This window comes from Dipteris shenzhenensis, chromosome 13, assembly GCF_047967505.1.
Source record: "Dipteris shenzhenensis isolate YYH24624 ecotype China chromosome 13, Dip_SZ_1.0, whole genome shotgun sequence".
NCBI classification, from domain to species: Eukaryota; Viridiplantae; Streptophyta; class Polypodiopsida; order Gleicheniales; family Dipteridaceae; genus Dipteris; species Dipteris shenzhenensis.
Genome location: NC_141608.1, coordinates 24,493,754 through 24,509,657, shown reverse-complemented (window position 1 = coordinate 24,509,657; position 15,904 = coordinate 24,493,754). Strand labels below are relative to the sequence as shown.

General features: G+C 42.9%; 1 protein-coding gene across 1 annotated transcript; it reads left to right on the top strand.

Moving 5' to 3' along the window:
• The first annotated feature begins 505 nt into the window (after positions 1-505).
• LOC147895202 (scarecrow-like protein 21) lies at positions 506-3,982 on the top strand. The gene is made up of 2 exons (XM_087383622.1): positions 506-2,049; positions 2,333-3,982. Exons 1-2 carry the CDS (start codon positions 604-606, stop codon positions 3,014-3,016), a joined length of 2,130 nt encoding a protein of 709 aa, XP_087239748.1. The 5' UTR covers positions 506-603; the 3' UTR covers positions 3,017-3,982.
• Positions 3,983-15,904: the final 11,922 nt, after the last annotated feature.

The following is a 15,904-nucleotide window of genomic DNA, read 5'->3' as shown; positions in this document are numbered from 1 at the left end:
GCTGGCGTGTCAAGAAAGGAGTCCAGCTGTGCGTCTCTTATTGGCAAAGGGTGGGCCACGTGGCTGGGCAATGGGATCTCGAACAGGAGTCAACGCGGGTCGGTAAGGGTTGCCACCAGCGTGGCACGCACTAATCTGGGCCACGGAGGAGAACGCCCCGGCACGTGCGGGCCGGAGCAGACAGTGATGCTTCTAGCTGCCAGCGTGGCAAAGCCGCCATTGTCGCGGTAGGGGAGCACGTGGACGAATTTCCAGGTGTCGTGCGATGGTTGGCTGACTGGACAAAAGTCCTCCCGCTTTCCACATTCGTGGGGATTCTCTTGGGCAGTCCAGCGTGGCGAGTACGAAGGTATAGGGGCACGTGGAAGTGGAATGGGGAGGGGAAACTGACGTGGCGTGGTATGATTGGGGCCATGTGGCAGGGGGACTCCTCTCTCTGTACAGAATACATTCCGTCTTCGTCTTCTTCTTCTTCTTCTTCGTTTTCTTTGTTTGTGAGCTTCTTTGTGTTGAGCAGCTATGGCGAAGCTCAGCTCAAGCTCAGCTATGGCGTCCAAGCTCAGCTAAACCATCTGATCCACAAGCTCCTCCACTCCCCCAACCATGTCCCTCGCTCCCTCCTTCGACCCCCCTCCCCACCCCTCCCCCCGTCCTTCCTCGCCTAGCGTCTCCTCCTGGTCCGCTAGCAGCTCCAACAGCAGTTGCTGCACCATGGCCATCACCTCCGAGCCCTCCAGTAACACCCCCCCCCTCCCGCAGTACCCCCATCCATCGTCCTTGCGCCCATTCTTTCTGGATCGATCCAACAGCTTCAGCTCCACTCAGAGCTCCCCTCCCGCACCAGGAGATCGCTCGCGACAGTTCCCGGTCTCGGTCCGGCAACAGGCTCTCTACAGAGCGTTGAAAATGAAGCGATTTGCTCTTCCCCTGTCTCCCCTCTCACCTCAAGAATCGTCTTTGCTCTCCGATGCTGCAAGTTTTCCTTCTCCGACCGTGGAATCGTACCGCTTCTCCGCGGGGGATGGATGTGTTCAAAGCCGAAGGGCCTATCAAGGCCAAGAGCATGCTTCCAGCCCCTCTCGGGGAGACGTTCAGCTCTCGGAGCTGCCCATCGTTTGTGGAGCGGGAGCCTTTCAAATCAACGGCAGTGACAGCCGCACACGGAATACCGGCGATGGTTGTTGCAACGTTAGGATGCAAGACGGTCATGTGGTGGGAGTCCGTGGAGAGGAGAAAGAATCGAAGCGTGTGAAGCGGATTTTCGAGGATTTGGAGGATTTGGAAAGGGAGTTGTTGAAGGACGATGCAGACGTTCCAAACTCTTCGGTGTCCGTTTACGAGGATGCACAGCCGGAATCTGCGAAGGCAGACACTCTCGATCGACACTGGGCTGATGTGCTAGAGGACCTACTTGCTGAAAGCTCCGATTCAATGCGCAGCTCCACTGTGTGCTCGGGCTCTCCAACCTCAGATGAGTTTTCTACGAACAGATCCACAAATAGATCTTACACGGATATGGGTGCAAGTCCGACAACGGGAAAGAATGCATTAGTCTCCCAGGGAAGTGCCTTTGCTAGTGCTTTGGAGCATAAACCGAACAGATCCCTCGATGCCTCTGTATATTCCACAAGCCAGGCGAAGGAGCTTCTCGTAGCATGCGCCACTGCGATTGCTGATAGCAAAATCGAGCTAGCAAGAAGAATTGTGGCAAAGCTGAGACCGGTGGTATCCATCTATGGGGATCCCCAGCAGCGTCTAGCAGCTTACCTGGTGGAGGGTCTGGAGGCTCGGATGGAGGCGTCTGTCCAACGCCTCTACAAAGCTTCCCAATTCAATCAAATACATTCAACGGACCTTTTGGCTGCCACCCGAATTCTCTACCAGTCCTGCCCATCTATAAAATTTGGCTATATGGCAGCCAACGGCGCCATAGCCGAGGCCTGTAAGCACGTCGACAAGGTCCACATCATCGATTTTGACATTGGACAAGGCAACCAGTGGATGTTACTTATTGAAGCCCTTGCAATCCGTCCAGGTGGTCCTCCAGAGGTAAGCTTTGTGTTGATTTATACTGCTCTGATGTAGAAGTAGGAGTAGATTTTATAAAGGAATCGGGCAGGTTTGCGAGGCTGAAATTACTACCTGTCCAGTAGCTTTCAGCTGCAACTCTTTTGGGCCTGATGAGGCAATCTTGAAGAGAAACAATGAACTTCGTTTCCTTGCTGGTCTGAAGATCAGGCTCAGCGAATTCTGGCAAACTTATAGACGCTTGGAAGCTGGTGGGAGTTGGAGAGGACTGAGAATAAACATCGACTGGGTTTTGCTATTGCAGGTGAGGATCACTGGGGTGGCTGACCCGGAATCGAAGTCCACTCCAGCTGGGGGCCTGCAATACGTGGGGAAACGCCTGGAGGATAGAGCCAAATCGGTGGGAATGACATTCCAATTCAATGGATTGGCAATGAAGGCATTGGATGTGATGGTGGAGACGAGGCCAGGGGAGGCACTAGCAGTCAATTTTGCATTTTGCTTGCACCTCATGCCTGACGAAAGTGTGTGCACCACAAACCCACGAGACCGGCTGCTTCGTAAGGTGAAATCTATGGAGCCCAAGATAGTAACATTGGTGGAGAGGGACACCAACACTAACACAGCTCCATTTTTGCCCCGCTTTCTTGAGACGCTTAGCTACTACGGTGCTTTGTTTGAATCCCTAGATGTATCCCTGCAACGAGAAAGCCGAGAAAGAGTGAACATCGAGCAGCATTACCTGGCTCGGGACATTGTGAACATCATTGCTTATGAGGGGGCCAAGAGAGTGGAGCGCTATGAGCTTGCAGGAAAATGGCGAGCTCGTATGTCTATGGCGGGTTTCCGGCCTTCCCCTATGAGCTCTTATGTCAAGGATACCATCAGCCCTCTCCTTCAGAGTTACTACAGGCTTAGAGAGGAGGCTGGTGCCTTGTATTTTGGCTGGAAAGATAGGGACTTGATTGTGGCCTCAGCTTGGCAATAAGCAGACTTTGGTGATTGCATCTGGAATAGCACTATACATACATTGGCACAGCTCTGACTGCATTCCAAAAATGCATGCTGTACAGGGCAACATGCTTGCCAATATAGCTTTACTGCTATTACTGTATTTGTATTGATGTCTTTGTAGGCATGGTGCTTCTCTGTTGTCGTGTGATAGCTACAGGCCTAATTACAATTTGCTCCCTAGCCATCACAACTGCATATGTACCACCTCTGAGGCTTAGGGAGGATAAATGCTTATCTGGGCTTGCAGAAGGTTTGTGCTTTCCTTCTTAGAATATTGCTTGATCATGACAAATTTGGACACTGTTGATTGAGGCAGTAGCTTGATTTCTGGTCCCGCATGACCGGTGCTCTAGTCTCTCCATGTGAAGTAAGGTGGCCGTGGACAATGAAGTCTGATTGATGTCCAGAAACACAGCTTGCTGTATCTCACAAGATGGACCCCAATCAGGACTGCATCAGAAAAAGAGTGTGAGAGCAGTAGGAGTTATTTCTTATTGGACCAATTGGCAACGATTCACTCTCTAAGAGCGAATTTATCCGTGAGGTTGGTCCAAGTCTGTTCTGATCAAGCAGTAGAAAAGTAGTGGACTGATGACGTATCATGACAGGTAAGATTTTACTTTCCTTGAGGAAGGAGTGCGCAAGATTTAAAGAATATGGACACAAGGAGTTGCAAAGTTTAGCTAATTGTTTCTATTGTAAAGCAGAAACTTGAGAATACATGCAAAAGCTCTTAATTGACAGATGACCTGGTGCTCCACTCGCCATGTACCTTCTATCATGAGCAAGCAGGCTCACTAACGTGACTGGCAGAAGTGTGCCATGTAACACATGGTAAAGTTGGACTGATTAATTGACAGTCAGGCCTCTTATTTTGTGGAACCAAAGGTATCTATGCATGGTTAAAACCGAATATTCATGGATGCTGCACCTTTAAAAAAGGCACTATTTTTAATGTACATAAGTCTTGCTTTGCTTGCCAAGTTTGTCTTCCTTTTGTTTTTCAAAAAAGTTTTTGTCACCTCTTTTTTCATCTCTTTCAATTTCTCTTTTATTTACTGTGTAGATTTTTGGACTGTAAAACAACAAAAAATATATGATTGGATATATTCTAGTCTTACAAAGGTATATTTTTAATGTACATATTACTTTTCCAATAAATTAATGATATTTTGTACTGAGGCCTTAAATTTAGAAAGGAACATTTGTCTTTTAGGCTTCAATGGAAATTACAAACATAATACAAAATTGCATTTGCGAATATTCATGGATGCTGCACCTTTAAAAAAGGCACTATTTTTAATGTACATAAGTCTTGCTTTGCTTGCCAAGTTTGTCTTCCTTTTGTTTTTCAAAAAAGTTTTTGTCACCTCTTTTTTCATCTCTTTCATTTTCTCTTTTATTTACTGTGTAGATTTTTGGACTGTAAAACAACAAAAAATATATGATTGGATATATTCTAGTCTTACAAAGGTATATTTTTAATGTACATATTACTTTTCCAATAAATTAATGATATTTTGTACTGAGGCCTTAAATTTTGAAAGGAACATTTGTCTTTTAGGCTTCAATGGAAATTACAAACATAATACAAAATTGCATTTGCGCACAGAGGTGACTTAAAGGCAGTTGTAGGTATCATTGGTTTATGAACAAACACATCTGTAAGAACAAGAAATGCTTATAAATATACAGATGTTTATTTGTTACAATCAGGGCTTTTCAGAAAATGAAATGTAGTATTAGTGGTCCGTGGATGTGTTTGTTTCATCCGAGGAATTTTGGTTATAGGAGACCGCTATAGCTATAGCCTGTGGGTTCTTTTCTCATATTCTGACAGGTTTTCTTATCAGATTTTGCATTCCCTCGAGCCAGATTGTCTCCTTTTTTTCCAGAGAAAAGAAACTTCTATTAAACCTTGAATGTCAGCCATACAAATCAGCAATCCAGAGGGCGCCGCTAACAAGCCTGTTTCCGGAGAACCCAGCTGACTGCCTAGGGAATCTCTGGAACAAGGGCTAACAGCCAGGTGACGAGCTATATGCTTTGCTTCTGTTTCCAATGCCACAATTGTTCATCTTACTGTTCCAAATAGTTCCCATTGGATGCAAGAAATTGTTGTGGACCTTCTGATATCAACGTGACTGACTCAATTGGAGTACCCTTCAAATCATAGTTACCAGGGAACGACGTTCCGACATCGTCTGGAATGCCGTTTCTGGAAGCAAGCCGGAACCAGAACGTCCCCAAAATTTTTTTTTTGGGGGCTCTTTGAAAGTTTCAGATGGGTAAATGCTAGTTTCTTTTATTTCTAGCATAGTTTTATGTCATATGATGACGTGTTGTGTATGACGTGGTGTTTCGGTTCCCGTTCCCCCTTCTTGGAACGTTCCCGTTCCAACACCCGAATTTCCGGAATGTTCCCGTTCCCTGGTAACTATGCTTAAAACATCTCAAATTATTTCACTGAAGGCAAATTCCAAGGTGCAGAGTCCTTCATATACCTAAGCGAAATAGATTACATGCAATCCAGAGTTGAGGGCCTGGTTCAGTGCAGGTGTACAAGCGGAGTTCTTAAATCGAACAGCTTTCAACAGCTAGGTTCTCTTCTTTTGGTTCATCTTGTGGCATATATCTTTGGCTTGAGTTCTCTGAGTGGCACAAGTCTTTCAATATGAAGGCATGGTACACATTCTCCCCCCCTATTTAACATGCTCACTGTTGTTCTACACAAAAATTAAGCGAACACCACATTCAGGGACACATGAAGCAATGCCTTACATGCTTCTAATGTAGACAAATATATTAGCTGTCCTTTTATTGCATCCTTATCAATCGTGTTGAAAGGAATTATTTGAAGGTAGACATGGAATTGTGAAGTTCATATGCACTTCATTGTTGATTGTACATAAGACTCTTAATTCTGCGTAGAGAAAGACTAGCACATCGATTTGGTGATCATGTGATTCTAGATATATGCTGGTATTTCATTGCTCAACTTCCGCAGAAAACCACCAAGGGAAATACTTTGATACTTTGCATGTGATGCACTTGTTTGCTGATTGTAAATAAGACATTCTCTCATAGTTCTTTTCCATGACTGGTATATCGATTTAGTCGTTACTCAACTTGTGCCAAATATTCTTGTCCCTTACGATATATGAAAGGCATCATACTTCATTTTAACCCTCTTTTGTTCTACCAGCTGTAGATGTGCAGGGCCTCATAACTAGAAATTCTCATTCGACACTTGATCTGAAGCTGCCAAGTATTCCAATATGGATGTCAGCCGTATGATCAGAATTCAAAGTGGTGGTAGGCATGAGTCCATTTACAGTGTCAAACTACTGTAGTTTAGCAAAAACATATGATGTCAGCCCCAAATAGGGCCCCCCGCCACGCGGGCCCAATAAATAAATAAAAAGAAAGAAAGAAGATAGACACCCCATGGATTTGAAAATTTGCAAAAGTGAAGGGGTCTTCAACCATTATAGAGCAAGAGAGTCTCCAGTCAGAAACCTAGGGCCCAAAAACATTGCTGCAGAGATGGTCTAGCAATGTTTAGTGATTTGCAAGTCCTTGCCACCTGTCACGCACCGTTCTTTCACAATAACGATCAAAATTGTAGCAAGATAATAATCACGAATAAACAAGAAGAGAGATTGCAGTATGAATCAAACTGATGAGTCTTTACAATAATTTTGGAGAAGAATCACTCCGTGAAGGAGTTCGATACCACCCGTCCACCCCTGAGCTATCTCACTCTCAGATGATCGAATCATCAAATTTCAATCACACTCTCACTCTCACTCTCAAAATATCTTGATCTTATCTTCTTCTTTGTGTTGCCTCGATTTGCGTGTGCTAGTCACTTTCGTAGTGTCTCGATATGCGTGTCTTCTCTTCGCTCGAGCAACCTCGAGATGCGTGCCTTCTCTTCTCTTTCGCTCGACCTCGATATGCGTGCGTTGGATTGTGTGTTCTCCTTCTCACGATCTCTTCTTCTTTTATAGCCTTTCACGACTCCAAAAAAAGACGGACAAAAGCTCTCAAATTCGGTTAAAAATAGCTTTTCTCGAAAAGTGCGTGTGTGCTTTTCACCTTCTTTTAGCGTGTGCTTTTGATAGCAAACGCGTACGGAATCTCGACGTCTTTTTTTTTTTCTTTAAAGGCATGAAAACGGCCCTGTTCGGAGCATCACGACGCCTGTCTCGTAGATCCAATGGACAAGCTCAATAGCTCATCTCGAAGATCGGACCCTCTTCTTTCCCTTTGCATTTGACCTTTCATGGCTAATTCTTCCATCTCGACCTTCGTCTAATGCCTGTAACTCTTGACACGGAAATCTAGATGCACTTTTAGCTCAAACCACTTTGTTAGTAACTTCTGACCTCCATACAGGCATGCAAACGAGTGAACCACAAATTTTTCACCAGAATAAAGTTTTTCTACTCAACAAGATCTAAAACTTTCTCATACAGAGTTTCTTCAAATTATTTCTCTAACCAACTCAAAATCAAGCCGCAAAATTCAGCCGACACCACAATGGACAAAAACCAAAATTTTTCAACCAATACCAAACTTTCCCAAAACCTTCAAAACATCAAAACCATCCTTTTTGAACACTATCTGTAATATATATTCCAAAATATTTCATATACAAAATTGGAGCGTCACACCACCAGTCCCAATGTTACATCAATGATGGTATGATGTAATATTAGAGGTCCTTAGTTCTTCGTCTTAAGCGACCTAAAGGTTGGTTAGTGACTGATTTGGGACAAATAGCACAGTTAGTACTAGGCCTGAGTCTAAGTAGAGAGTGCATTTATAGAAAGTGACCACTAGGCTTGGGCTTAGGGGTTGGAGTTGGTGCACCCAAAGGTTTCTTTGGTCCTTGAACACCACTGGAATAGGTCAAACTGTTTTAGCACCCCTTTCATATACTCTGCATTTGTAATCAGGTCTCCAAATCTGGACCTGAACCGTGCTGCATTACCTTCCACATGAACAGGCACATGAATATATATATATACCTTTGTAAGACTAGAATAAGTCCAATCATACAAATTTAGAATTTTTGTTGTTCTAAAGATAAAAAATCTACAAAGAAAATAAAAGAGAAAATGAACAGGCACTTGAATACTATTTCATACCCTTATGAGCCTCCTAGTCCAGCAGCTATAGCTTGTCACCATCTGGTTTGCCCTGTAAAATTCTTTTTGTCACTCTGAAGGCAAGGGTCGCTCGGTATTGAGTTGGCATGCCTTGTAGAGGTCCAACCTTCCTTTTTATGGTGATGGTACATCATGATCTATAGGTCTAAGTCGTGCATGTTGTGTACATTCCACACTTGGGAAATTTTGGGAAATGCTTAGATTAGTAGAAGATTACCCTCCACATAGCCATGTACTTAATGACTTAACATGCAAATCTATGGTCGACTTATATTAGGACATTTTTTGTTTGTGGGACTTTCTACATCTTGTTTGCATAACCAACACCTTCAATGTGCTTGTGGGTGAGCCTCGATGTGTTTAGAGAGATAAGTATTACATGATGTATGACATGAGGGCATTCATAACCCTTGGTGAGCATAATGGGTACAACCTTAGAAATTAAGTAAGTTGAGAATTATTTAGTGTAAGGTTAATCGGTGGGTATTTGCACTTTGGTCATACCTCCTTACCCTTGTATATGCAAAAGCTTAGGTTTTAGGCTATAGTTGTTTGGTCAACACTAACTTTGATTTACCAATCAATCAAATTGAAAGGTCATTGTGCAAAATTTTAAAACCCTAGCTAGAAGCAATTAAACCTCCAACTATAGGTTGGGATCACATCAATCTAGTAAGGTCTTTTCTAGGGTTAGCCTAACATGCTACTAGCACTTAGGGTTAAATTGATCCTAGATTTAATCCCTAAGACCTATTCTAACTAGACCCTAAAGTAGTAATATATAGCCTTCGAGGTTGTCTACATAGGTTGAATTTGTACTTTTAAGCTATAGCTCCCTAATTGCTTACTTGATTTTTGTTATGTTTGCTCCTATGCATGCTTTTTGGCAAAATCTAAGCCACATAGTTCAATCACTAACTGATTATCACTATGAAGTGCACCCCAAAAAGGCCCATAACAGCCCCTCCCCCTCCCTCCCCCACTCCAAAACAACTCCCCTACTCCCCCTCCACGCCAAAGAAGCCCCCCAATTTCCCCTCCCTCCAAAACAGTCCCTCCCCCTCCCTCCCACTCCCTCCCTCAGCCCATCCATCCACTTGCCCCTCCCCTTCCTTTACTCTTTTTTCCTCCCCCCCTCACTCTCTCCCTCGGCCGCCCACTCTCTCCCTCGACCGCCCACTCTCTCCCTCGACTACCCCCTTCCTCTCTTCTGCTCCCTCAATCCCTCCCTTCTACTCCTTTCACATGACAGGATGTTTGCACTCAAACCTTTACAAGCAGCCCCCTAAAGGTAAGCCTCAATCATTTAGTCTCAAGTATTCCCTCTCTTCTCTCTTGTTATTTCTCTTCACCCCCACTGTGGCTTCATCCCAATATAAAATTTTAAGGCTCAAAGTTGTATGTCTCCTACAGGAATGGACTTTCTTTTCCTCACCACTAAAAGCACAATAGACCCTCCATCTAACTCAAGGTATATATTGTTTTGATGATTCACACTAGCAAGAATATTCTGACAATTTCACTTTCCTCAAGCGATTCTTTCAATGCATTGGAAATGGGAGATCTTTATGAATTCAAAAATCATGAGAATGTATGTTGGAGCACCCAAAAGTGTGTCATACAGATGACTCTATTTTAGAGACTACTTCATACAAATACACTTGTGGGGATTCATTGCCATGAGCCTTTTGCAAACAATAAATTGTTATAGAGGTTCTTATTTATATGCAAGAGTCCTAAAGAATGTCTTATCTTCAATAATCCTCTAAAGGCTATGATTTTATACATTCAAATGAGACTCACAAGTACATATGACTCAAATGGTATGTTTTCGACCTATATAATATATGGAAGTACACACAAGAATAGAAGTACATTTTTTGCAATATGCATTTGAGTTGTGTGTAAATTCTTAAAAGGGGACTCAGAGGAAGCTGCGGCAGCCCAATGGTAGGGCTACCAACCTACCAGGGCGGCGGATCCCCCGTGGGAGTAGAGGCAAGGTGGGTGCCCCTCGATAGCCTCAAACTGCATGTGTGAGTTACCAAAAAAAAAAGGGGGGGGACTCACTTATGTTTCATATATGGAGACCCAAATATGTTACCTCTCTTTGGAAGTCTACATATATATAGAGTCTTATGTGTACTCGTATGCACTCAAATGTGTACATTATTCTTGTGTATAGGTAGTCATATACACAAGATTGTCTTCATGATTGCATATGGAATAGTCTACTCATACATATTTTCTTACGTATACGCTCATAAATGTACTCTTAATATCATACATAAGAGTATACTATTATGTATAGTTTTTATGTATAAGAGCATGTTTATGTATGAACATACTTTTATGTAGATTAATACTATGCTCAAGAGCCTACCCCTAGTTGTACTCATACTTTATTCTTATATATAGTCATATAGACAAGACTATCTTCATGATTACATATGTAATAGTCTACTCATAAAGATATTGTAATGTACACTCTCATAAATGTACTCTCAATAGCATACATAAGAGTATACTATTATGTATAGTCTTTATGTATAAGAGCATGTTTATGTATGAAGATACTCTTATGTAGACTCTTTCTGTATTAGTCTAGTCTACACTTATGTATGCTCTTAAGACTCATATACTCTTTATGTAGAAGATTATCTTTATGTATGAAGATAGTCTTATGCAGTCATGTACAAAACAACGTCTTCATGATTACATATTTAATAGTCTATAGAGAACATATATCTATATAAAAACACATATCTCTTTATGGAGAGAGACACCATATATCTATATGAAACTAGTTGCAAATAAATGTAAATCATAAAATGAAGAAAATCTATACCAATTTAAATCCCAGCAAAATAAATAAATATAAACAAGTAAATTAAATAAAATAGAAATAAATTAGTAAATAAAAATAAAAATAATCCAATAAATTAAAGTAAAAATAAATGAAAATTTCCAAAAATAAAAACAAATTAGTAAATCAAATAAAAATAAAAGTAATTAGTAAATGAAAAAATAAAAATAAAAGTATGCAATAAAAAATTGAGCACCTTGCATAGCACAGGCCATGGAACGATCCCAAAATTCCAAAAAAATAGAGATTATTTAGAGGGGCGATGCCCTTGCTAAACCCCCTACAAAAAGGTAAAGTGCACACTTTCACTAAGATATATATATATATATATATATGACCTTTTTTAAAGAGGGTCTAACTAGAGGATCCCCCTGCAAATGAACCCCAATTTTTTGGATTTTGGGGGGGTTATATGGACCAATTCATGGACACCCTACAAAATTTCTAGTTAGGTGAGTGAAACCCTAAACTGATGGCCCAAAAGTGCCAAAAAATAGTCCATTTTTGTAGGAGGGATGCCATGGTTGGACCCCCAATAATAGGTCAAATGCACACTTTCACTAAGCGTTTTAAAATGCTTAGTGAAAGTGTGCATTTGACCTATTTTGCGGGTCCAGCCAGGGCATCATTTTTGCAAATATGTTCAATGTTTTTGGCACTATGGGGTCATCTTTTTAGGTTTTAAGTGGCAAATTCATGTATTTCCATATTTATGAATGTGAAAGAGATCAAATTTAATGTATTAGTTGTAATTTATAAATCAAGGATTGAAGTATATTTAATAAAGTATTTCACATTCTCAATTCCTTATTACATAAATACACACCAAGTTTTAAATATGTTTATTTACATTTAATAACCAATAAATATTTATTAATGTGGATTGATATCTGTATGTATTTTATTTATTTATTTTAATATTTATTCTATAAGTAGATACATATCAAAGAATGTAAATGTGGGTTATTAATATCACTTGGATTTCAAATTTGTGTAGGAATGGATAGAAAAAAACTATCACCTTGATTATTGCAGGCCCCGAAAGGATGCCAAAATTCCCCAAAAAAAGGGGGTCATTCGCAAGGGGGATGCCCTGGGTGCACCCCCCCTAGAAATGGGCCATTTGCACACTTCTAGTAAGCATTGCTTACTAGAAGTGTGCAACTGGCCCTTTCTGGGAGGTCAATGCTTACTAGAAGTGAAGGGCGAGTGTGTTTATAAAATCATGTAAAGTCCGATGGTGACTCACATGCCGTGGGGATCTTGGGCGAATGTTGTCGAAGCCTCTACTCTTGAACAACTCCTTGTATGTGAAAACGATCCGCTTTTGTCACCCAAGCGTCTACTAGATCGTGTGTGCAAGTGATTCCACATGGCGGAGACAAAGAGAGGGAGAAGGGGAGAGGGAGAGGGGGAAGGGGATGAGTGCAAGGGAGGGGAATGGGGAGTGGGAAGAGTAGTAATCACAAGACAATTTAGCAAGAAAGAGCAAGAAGACTCAATGCAAGAGAATGAGGAGAGGAGAGAGCTTCTATTCCAAACTTGCAAGTACACAATGAAGACCAACGTCAAAGTTTTGGCCTTATATACATATCCACCTTTTGAAGCGAGGGCTAACCCTTGTACTCTCATGTACATCTCTTCTCTCATTTGACAACCACTTGGGCCCATTTGGCTCCAAGGGAATGATCATCTTCTACTCCTCACACTCTCTCGTCCATCTCTGCTTTCTCATCATGGTACATGAGTTGCTGATGGTTGTGGCGGTTAGCATGCCCTCTTTCTTGTTCACAATCCATCCATGTATTGTGTCCCATGCATGATGTCTGATTTGAGAGCATTGTTCATGATTCTGTAGCGCTTGAATGTTCTATGAGAGATGCGAGAAAATGGATGTAGCCACTTCTAAAAATGTGTCTCAAACATGTCTTTGAAGGTTTGGATGTGATGAACGTGAAGATTGCGGACACGTACATATAAGCGCATCACCTGAGGGATTAAGGGGCCCTCTTTTAAGTTGAATACAATTTCAGTGCATAGCTATTGGTGATGTTCTTCCATCGGTAGATTGAGAGTAGGGAGGTCCCATAGCAAAATGATGAGCAGTCGAAAAAAATTCATAGTGGCCACAACTGCTGGTTCAGGGACTGATGCGAATGTAGTGTTAATCTCCTCCATCCGGGCGACTAGAGCTAAGGAAGAGCCCACTTCCAGGAAGTTGAACCTAGGGAAGTTGTATGCTATATTTGGGTCCGCTTCCCACATCTTTTCAAAATTTGGCCAACACCAACGTCGGCACAATGGAATGTATGTGGGGTCGATTTGTCGTTTGAGCCCTGCACAATAGTAGGTTCTCTAAAATGCTGCATGTTTTAGAAATGGAACCCACCATTGAGGTTGGAGACCAACATCACCATCGGCTCGGGGTACTAGGTTGTAGTTAGGCGGGTTATATATGCCCTGTGTTCCACCTTTCGAAGGAACGGCAACCCCTTTTCCTTTTAGCACTCCCCTTCTCTTTACAATAAAAGGCTCTTTGGCCCGTAGGGTGTCAAGGCATATCGCTATTCTTTCCATCTCTCTCTACTACTAATGGAAATAGTGCTTGTGCTAACCATATTAGAGCGCTTGGGACAAACTTGGAATTAGGAGATAATCCTAACTGGTTCGCAAATAGCACTTGTGTTAGCCTCGCGCTTCCAAGGCTTAGGCTATTTGGGGCTCAAACTCCCTGAGCGCCCTCAAGCCTTAAGCCATTTGTGGTTCAAACCCCATGCATGAGACTCAAAACCTGGAGTGTCAAGGCTTAACTTTTGCGAGACACTTAACCACAACTTGCAGCTAGAACATACAACTTGTGCACGTTGCTTGCACTCTTTTGCCTTGGGGTGTTAGCTGGAATGTACAATTTGTGCATGTTGCTTGGAATCTTTGGCCTTGGGGTATATGGGGGCTCAAACTCCCTGAGCTTGTGCTGTACTCCTTCCATGGTTGTATTCGTTGAAGTAAATCATGAAGCCTAATCACCTCTAATGATTGATTACCCTGCATTCCGTGATTGTACTCTGTGGATGTTAACATGCCCCCCTTCCTGCTGTTGTTGATCCACCCTCGGGTCAGCTGTGTTGGACGAGGTGTGTGGTGAGGATTGTCATTGGATTGCATAGCAGTCCTGCTGATGTGGAGTGAGTTGAGTGAGGTACGAGCGATACTTCCAAAAAATGGGTAGCGTGCATATCCTCGTATGTGCAGATGTGGTGTCTGTGGAGATTGTGGACGTGGAGGTGGAGGCAGAGGTCCTAGAATTGCGTAGGACCGATGTCGGGATTGAAGACAATCTGTTGTGTCAAATTGTGTAACCGATCGTTGATGGGGCGATTGTGAGTGGGGAGATTGCGGAGGAGTAAGAGGAGGAGGCGGTTGAAGTGGACCGCTGCTGCAATGGCGAGATCGAGAATCGAGTCGTATGTGTCATTGAATGATTGGAGGCGGAAGCGAAATCCCTCCTGAGTCATCTCTTTGGGGAAGTTGTACTTTGGAAAGTTGTACAACATATTGGGCTCCTTTTGTTGGAGCTCTCTGAATTCAACTCAAGTCCCAACCCAAGTCCATCGTCATTCCATTGGCATATTACATGGGGTGGATTCGGCAATCGACGTGGGCACTGTGGTAGTATTGCCAAAATTTCTCCAACTTTAAGAAGGGAAGGTGCCAGCATGGTTGTAGACCGGCATTTGCATCGATCATTAGGACTGGAGCATCGGGGGCGAGGTTGTATCCTCCTCTTGTGCACTTTGGATGTGCGCATTGCCAGTCATTGAAGGACTGGGTGATGAATTGTGTGAGGGGGCGCACCTTTAGGATTTCATATAGATGAAGGTGGGAGCCCTCGAGTTGGTGCTTCCAATGATGCATAAGCGCATTGTCTGGCAGATCTTGAAATGACTGCAAGTCAGCCACCATTGGACCCCGTTAACTTAAATTCACAAAACCCAAGGTTTGTATGAGTTGGCTATTCATAGCTCGGTGAGGGCTAGGGGTACTTGTAGCTTTTCCCATACCTCGCAGGGGATGAAGTTGTCACTCGCTCTTGGATCTACGAGTGCTTTGATGCGCATGCATGGAACTTGCAGTTGAACAAGCAACCTAGTTGGTTCTATTGTTAGCTCATCCACTCGTTCCACTTGTTCAGTTGTTGCCTTAAGTAGTGTCATTTGCTAACGTTGTCAGAGCTTAGCATTACAGGCTCTGGCTTCCTCGATGGCTTAACATTTCATCCTGGCCACCTCAGCCTTGAGTTCTTTTTCTCTATGCATGGCTTGAAGGGTAGAGAGTGTGAGTGGCCCGTAACATCTTTTTAATTTTCTCCCATTAAGGTAGCCATCCATTTCTATCCCATCAAGGGTGGCTATTCGGCACGACCCTTGGGGAGTGATCTCGACCACGTGGTAGGGACTCTTTTACACTGGGCCTTTTCTACCCAGAGAGAGTAGGCTACACGCAACCTTGTCTCTTCTAACCTTTCGAGGTCAACTAGCCGTTCTGCTAACACATTCTCTACAAGTCTTTCCTTAATGGTAAGGAGAAGGCTAGTACTACATACTCCATTGGCATCACCGCCTCCACCCCGAAGGCTAGGCTAGGCCACTTTGTAGGAGGTTCCGTAGGCCCATAATGCTACTATGAGCTTATGCTCCTAGTTGGTGCGACTAGCTTCTACTATACAGGTGATGATCTTACAACACGTTTTATTGGAGCTCTTAGCCCGGGACACTATGTGGCCAAGAATGACACCATGTTTGACCCAAAATTGGCACTT

What these genes read in the sequence shown, in the direction of transcription:
- LOC147895202 (XM_087383622.1), top strand. Translation starts at nt 604, where the DNA reads ATGTCCCTCGCTCCCTCCTTCGACCCCCCTCCCCACCCCTCCCCCCGT. An exon ending in GTCCAGGTGGTCCTCCAGAG is followed by an intron (nt 2,050 to 2,332) that starts GTAAGCTTTGTG and finishes TTGCTATTGCAG; the next exon opens with GTGAGGATCACTGGGGTGGC.